Genomic DNA, 5,947 nt, shown 5'->3' with positions numbered 1-5,947 from the left:
GCGAAGAGCCGTCCCCACCGCCGCCCCGCGACCCCGGCGCCCTCACCTTGTTTATTTTCGTTGAGCTGCCGCTCGAACTCGTCGAAGTCCGACATGCTGAGGCGGCCGCGCTGGGCCCTGTGCAGCTCTCGCCGCGCCTTGCCGCCCGCCCGCTCCGGCCGCTTCGGCTACTTCCGCCGCTGGCTTCGGCTACTTCCGGCTGCCGCCGGCGTTCCGCCGCCTCCTACCTATTCAAACCCCCGGCAGCCCTCCCTGCCCCGCCCCGGCTCCGCCCCCTCGCCCGCCCGCTCCCCCGCAAGCTGGCCCTCCCCGCCCCGAGCCTGGCACCGAAGCGCGCCGGCTATTTCCGGACACTTCACGAAGGACTCGGCCGGCGGCAGCTTCGGCTGCTTCCGAAAACACCCGAAACGGGGGCTCCGACGGCTTCCCAGGTTTCCGTAACTTTTCGGAGATTAGCTCCTAAACGTTCGGAGACTTCCGTGTGTCCTCGCGTTGCGCCCTGCCCCCTATAAGAGTACGGTTTCTTCCGAAAACTCAAACTGTCCCCACCTTGGGCTTCTTCTAGACCCGCCCCGCTCTTTGCTGGCCCCGTCCAAGCAATTGGCCGATTCCGACAATCCTAACCGTCCCGGACTTCGGCCCTTTCCGGAGGTTTCCGGCACTCGCCCTCGAACTCCTCCAGCGATTAAGCGCGAGTCCAAGCTTCGGCTCTTTCCGGAGACACCGCTCGCTCACTCCTCCCCAGCCAGGGAATTTCGGCTCCTTCCGCCACCGCTTCGTGAAGGCCTCGTTCACGCAGGACAGCTTCGGCTTTTTCCGTCGGTGCTTCGGCTTCTTCCGGCTCCGGGAACCGAAAAGGGAGGGAGGACGGAGGCGAGGTGGGTCAGGGGAAGAGATACAGAAAAGGGGGCGGGGTCCTGGCTGTCTGCGCCTGGCTCTCCCGGTGAGAAGAGTGGAAGAAAAGAAGGGCCGACCTCGCGGAGGGTCTGAGAAGGTTGCGCGAGAAAAAAGCAGCCAGAAGGGTGAAGGGTGCGCGCGGCCACTGCGGAGATTGCCAGCGTGGCTTTGTGCGCATGCGCAGGGTCGTAGCCGGGGGCGGGAGGGGCGAGAATGGTCTCTGCGCCTGCGTAGAAGTCCGTCTGTGGCGCGATTTCTCACTGCTCGGGTTGTGTGGATAGGTTCTGTACTCCCCGCTGCGCATGCGCGAGATTTTTCCCTTCCCGGTGTAAAAGCTCTTGATCCCAGACCGTTAAACAGGCCGCCCTCTCCTGGTTGTCCTGGCAACCGCGTAAGCGCGCTCTGCGCAGGCATAGGGAGGTTGAAAATCACCTGGGGTAGGAACGGATCACCTAGAATTACTGCCCCCTTGTGGGCTGGCGGAAGCATCCACCTGAACATCCCTTGGTCTCCAGGTGGCCTCCCCCGCTAGAGGTCATTGAGTCCCGCCTCCTGCCGACTGCCTTTACTCCAGATAGCCCAGCCCGCAGTGTCCACGCGTCTTTTCCGGAGCTCCTTGACACAGCTCTCACCTGTGCCCCCATGGACTAATCGCACCTTGTCCTGACCGTCTACTTCCCACCTGGCCTCTCCCCATCACCATCTCTTGGCGACCATTCCCTTCCTGGCACCTTCCCCTCCTAAGAAGAGGCTGGGGCCCAGTTTATTCCAAATTTTCACATCTCTTTTTTAATTTAAATTATCTGAATAATTCTCTGTCTCGCGTGGAGCAGGGTGGTCCAGGAATGTGGGGAGGCAGCTCCTCGTGGGGACAGGCAGCCACTTCTTCTGGGGCCTGGACACTCCACCCAGAGGGCAACGTGGCCAGGCCGGCTCTCGCAGGAAGAGGCGTGGGGCAGAGCTGGCGGCCCACAGCCCAGCGTGCAGGGAAGACCCCGACCCAGGAGCAGGGAGAGATGCGTGCCTGGGGGATGGCCTATGTACAGGGATGGGCAAAGCGGGGCCTGGGGGAAAGCCTATGTACAGGCCAGGCGGGCGCAGGCCTGCAGAGCGCCCGGGAGCAGGCTGGCGCCATCACCGCTTGAAGCGGTAGGTGATGGGCAGCAGCAGCTTGCTCTTCTTGAGTGCCTGCACCTTCTTGAGCGTCTCATCGTCCAGGGCCAGGAAGCAGCGGCGCGAGTACTCCAACAGGCGCTCCTTGGACGGGTCGAACTCACCCACCTCAGCCAGCTTCTCGGGGGCCACGATGAGCAGCTCCGCAATGGGCGTGGTCAGTGCCACCGTGTTCCTGTCCACGCGGTGGTGCTCGAAGGCCCGCGACATGCTCTTCAGCTTCTGGAAGGTGCCCAGAATCTTCTTGTAGCGGCAGAGGACTCCATCGGCATCCTTCACTGTGGGGCAACAGGACAACATGGACAGAGACATGGGTGACAGAGTGAGGGGGGTCAGAGAGACATGGGGGACAGAGAGAAATGGGACAGAGGGGGGAGTCAGAGATGAGACGGGGTAGTCAGATGGGGGACAGAGACATGGAGACAAGTGAAAGAATACAGAGAGAGATGGGGAACAGAGACATAGGAGACAGACATGGGACAGAGTGGGGGGTCAGAGAGGCATGGGGACAGAGACATGGAGGATGGAGGGGAGTCAGAGACATGGAGAATAGAAATGAGGGGGGCAGAGATATAGGGGACAGAAAAGGGGGAGTCAGATTGGGAGACAGACACGGGCAAAAGTGATGGGAAAGATAAGGGATAGAAGTGAAGGGATATGGAGAAACGGGGGACAGAAGTGAGGTAGTCACATGGTGATAGAAGAGCGGGGAGTCAGAGATGGGGGACAGACATGGGACAAAAGTGAGGGTAATGTGACATGGGGGACAGAAGTGGGAGGACAGAGAGACATGGGGAAAGTGGGGAGCAGCAGGAGGCCAAGGTGGGGTCCGGGCCACAGAGTAAAGCCAGGCAGTAGCCACGGGGCCAGATGGGAGCCCGTGGCGGAAGAGATGGAGAGAGCAGGGAAGACAGGAGACGGTGTAAGAGTCAGAGAATGGGAAGTGGAGGCTGCATATGGGCTAGCGGGGCGTTGGAGGAGGAGGGAGCCAAGAAGCCCCCACCCCCCCCCCCCAGCCCTGACCTGGCCTATGGGGTGGCCTATGGGCCTATGGGGTGGCTGGGGAGCCAGGTTCCCCAGCCGCCCTCCAGGCAGATTCCAGCATCCTCTTTCCTGCCACTGAGGCTAGGCCCACACTCAGTCAACCCAGGAGTCTGGGATAGGAGGGAGCACCTCGGGGGGTCACCACTGCTGTGCGCCCACTCACCCCGCTGCCTCTCCCGGGCCTTGGGCTTCCCGAAGCGCCTTCGCCCGGCGCCTGCCTTCTGCTTCTGCCGCCGCCTCTCGCTGGCGCTGCCTTCCTCAGAGGCTCCGCTGAGGGAGGAGGCTGCCGACTCGGGATCCGAGGCCTCGCCCCCCGCCCCGCCCCGGCTGTCCCCCTCGCGCCGGGGCCCAGGCTTCGCCCGGCAGTGGTCCTCTGGGAAAAGAGACACACATTCGAACTGTGAGACCAGATGTCCCATCGCAGGTCCTCCGGAAACAAGAGGGGCCTGGATGTATGGGACACAGAAAAGCTGGAGTCCCCAGCTAGGGCTGGGTCCCCAAGGAGGCAGGGAGCAGAGCACAGACACAGCTGGGTTCTGGGGCAGGGGTCCGAGTTGACCAGGCCAGGGGCTTCGGGAGGGGTTCCCACGGAGGAAGAAGGATTTTAGGAAGACCTGGTGGGACCTTCAGAGGATGGAGTCTGGAGACGCTGGAGGTAGGCAGGGCTCAGGCTTGGGGGCGGGACCGACCCAAAAGAAATCAGGGGTTCTGGGGGGCTGGGGAAGGTGGCCACCTCCACCCTGCAGAGGGTCCTACAGGAGGCAGGTTGGGGGCAGGTCTGCTGCTGGAGCCCCACTGAGGAAGTCCACAGGCCCCAGGGCCCAGCCATGGAGGAGGGATCACCCAGGGTGGAACCACCAGTCAGGGAGCCACTGGCAGGCAGCAGGGCCTGGCTGGTCCCAGGGCAGATGCCAGGGTCCTGAGGACCACAGCCCAGGCTCAGGCTTTTGGGGGGAGGCTGAAATCACAGAGGTGTGGGAGTTTTTGAGGGATCTTCTCAGCTGAGAAGCTTGCAGAGGGCCAACAGGGAGGCATGGCGGGATGGAGGTTGGGTTCTCTAAGTCATGAGCTATGTATATAGACTTGGCAAGGGACGGCTCTGGCCATCTGGGGAAGGGGCCTTGGCGTCACCAGGTGGATGTGGAGGATAGGAAGAGGCTGGCCACTTGGACCCTGATGAGGAACAGGGCCCCTGGGGGAAGCCAGAGAATGAGGGCAGGTGCCCCAGCCACGGAGATGAAGGGGATCAGGAAGAGAGGACTGTGGGCCCTGGAAGCACGTCAGGCCGCTTGGGGGAACCCGCTGGGAAGGCGGGAGGCAGTGCCCGGGATGACAGGCTTAGACCTCAAGCAAGAAGAAAGCTGGGCCTGGGGTCCCGGGCGGACGTCGCACTGGCAGAGCGGGCCAGGGTCCCAGGACCCAGGGCCAGGTGGGGCCTCTAGCCTGGGCGAGCTGCGTGTCAGCTGCTGGGGGAGGGCCTGCATCCCTGTCTCCCGCACCTGCGTCCATCCGGGTGGAAGAGATGAACTTGTCCAGCTGACAGCGCAGGAAGTCCCTCTCCTCCTCCAGGTCCTCGATGCGTTTCTGGAGCCAGGAGTTCCTCTCCAGGGCCATGTGCAGCTGGGCCTTGACGCCATTCATCAGGGCCAGGGTGGGGGATGTGGCCTCCGGGGGCCCTAGGGGTAGCAGGAGGGGCTGGGGCCCGGGTCACCGCCCAGGACCCCACCGCTGACCCGGCCTGGCCACGACCCCCAGCTCACCCTCCAAGTTTCCCCGAGAGGGGCTCAGGCTGTAAAAAATCTGCGAGTCCAGCTGGGGCGCCTCGTCGAAGGGGATGGAGATGGCAAAGGCCTCGTCGTCCTTCTTCACTGGAGAGGGGCGCTCTGGGTTACCCCGGAGGAGCTCCTGGGGTCCCCAGGCCACCCCACCACAGCAGCCCCGGCAGGAGGACCGAGGGGGGCGGACCAAGCAGGCACCAGGGTAGGGAAGGGGGCCCAGTGTCCTCACTTGTCCGCCTCCGACTGTTTCGATCACTCATGGCGTGGCCTCCTGCAGACCCTGGCAGCTGAGAGCCTCAAGGGCACTGGACAGAAACAGCAGCCGCGAATGGAAGGACACCGGATGGGCCCGGTCCGTCCTGGGGCAGGTGAGGTGAGAGGAGGGACCTTCTGCCAGAATTCCCCAGTCTGAGGGAGGAGGGGCTGGGGGCCAGACTCCTGGGTCTGAGGGACAAGGGACTGGGGACCTGGACCCCTGGGTCTATAGGAGGGGCAGCTGGGGGCCTGGACCCCAGAGTTTGTGGGAGGAGGGCTGGGGGCCTGGATCCCCGGGTCTGTAGGAGGAGAGGCTGGGGCCTGCACAACCATTTCCGAGGGCGGAGGAGCTGGGTGTCTGGCCCCCTAGGTCTGAGGGAGGAGGGGCCGGGGCCTGGACTCCCGGGTCTGTAGAAGGAGGGGCTGGGGGCTGGACCCCCGGGGTCTGATGGAGGAGGGTGCCGTGCTCCAGAACCGAGGCAAAAGGCGCCCAGGTTTCAAACTCCTGGACTCCCAGAGCAAGGCGACTGGGGGCCCGGACATCTGGGTCCTGGGGGCGGTGTGAGCTGGAGCCCTAAATTGCCGGGCTCCCCCGGGGTCGACAGAGCAGGGACCCTGGCCGGGCGGGAAGAGGGAGGCGCAGGGGAACTTCAGGCTGAGGATAGGGGTCCAGCCCCCGCACGGTGCCTCCCGGCCCCGGGTCCCGCAGCCCTCCCCCGCGCGCGTGGGCGAGCAGGGCCCCTCCCCCGTGGTGGGGGCTGGGCGCGTGCGCAGTACGGGAAGGTCACGCGTGGGGATGC

At 64.2% G+C, this 5,947-nt stretch overlaps 2 protein-coding genes across 4 annotated transcripts in view; both read right to left on the bottom strand.

Annotated features, from left to right (window-relative positions):
* The window catches only part of U2AF2 (U2 small nuclear RNA auxiliary factor 2), a 16,128-nt gene extending 15,877 nt beyond the window's left edge, over positions 1 to 251 (bottom strand). For both annotated transcript variants that reach the window (XM_021709340.1, XM_008051483.1), the window contains exon 1: positions 47 to 251. In XM_021709340.1, the coding sequence (XP_021565015.1) occupies positions 47 to 95 (49 nt within the window). In that variant the 5' untranslated portion in view covers positions 96 to 251. The remainder of the gene's footprint in view (positions 1 to 46) is intronic.
* Positions 252 to 1,659: 1,408 nt separating this feature from the next.
* CCDC106 (coiled-coil domain containing 106) lies at positions 1,660 to 5,287 on the bottom strand. Of its 2 annotated transcripts, XM_008051482.1 has the most exons (5): positions 5,122 to 5,287; positions 4,875 to 4,982; positions 4,614 to 4,790; positions 3,278 to 3,487; positions 1,660 to 2,348 (listed from the first exon to the last, which is right to left on the bottom strand). In XM_008051482.1, exons 1-5 carry the CDS (start codon positions 5,150 to 5,152, stop codon positions 2,032 to 2,034), a joined length of 843 nt encoding a protein of 280 aa, XP_008049673.1. In that variant the 5' UTR covers positions 5,153 to 5,287; the 3' UTR covers positions 1,660 to 2,031. The 2 variants fall into 2 exon arrangements, with proteins under 2 accessions (XP_008049673.1, XP_021565017.1); XM_021709342.1 differs by lacking the exon at positions 4,875 to 4,982 and having other exon boundaries at positions 5,122 to 5,276.
* Positions 5,288 to 5,947: the final 660 nt, after the last annotated feature.

This window comes from Carlito syrichta, unplaced genomic scaffold, assembly GCF_000164805.1.
Source record: "Carlito syrichta isolate Samal-C Ts95f unplaced genomic scaffold, Tarsius_syrichta-2.0.1 Scaffold176317, whole genome shotgun sequence".
Taxonomy (NCBI): Eukaryota; Metazoa; Chordata; class Mammalia; order Primates; family Tarsiidae; genus Carlito; species Carlito syrichta.
This window is presented reverse-complemented; position numbering and strand designations above follow the sequence as displayed.

Coding starts and splice junctions, on each gene's coding strand:
- CCDC106 (XM_008051482.1), bottom strand. CDS start 5,152: ATGAGTGATCGAAACAGTCGGAGGCGGACAA. Junction 4,791..4,874: donor CTCTCGGGGAAACTTGGAGG/GTGAGCTGGGGG, acceptor TGCTACCCCTAG/GGCCCCCGGAGGCCACATCC. Junction 2,349..3,277: donor GGCCCGGGAGAGGCAGCGGG/GTGAGTGGGCGC, acceptor GTTGCCCCACAG/TGAAGGATGCCGATGGAGTC.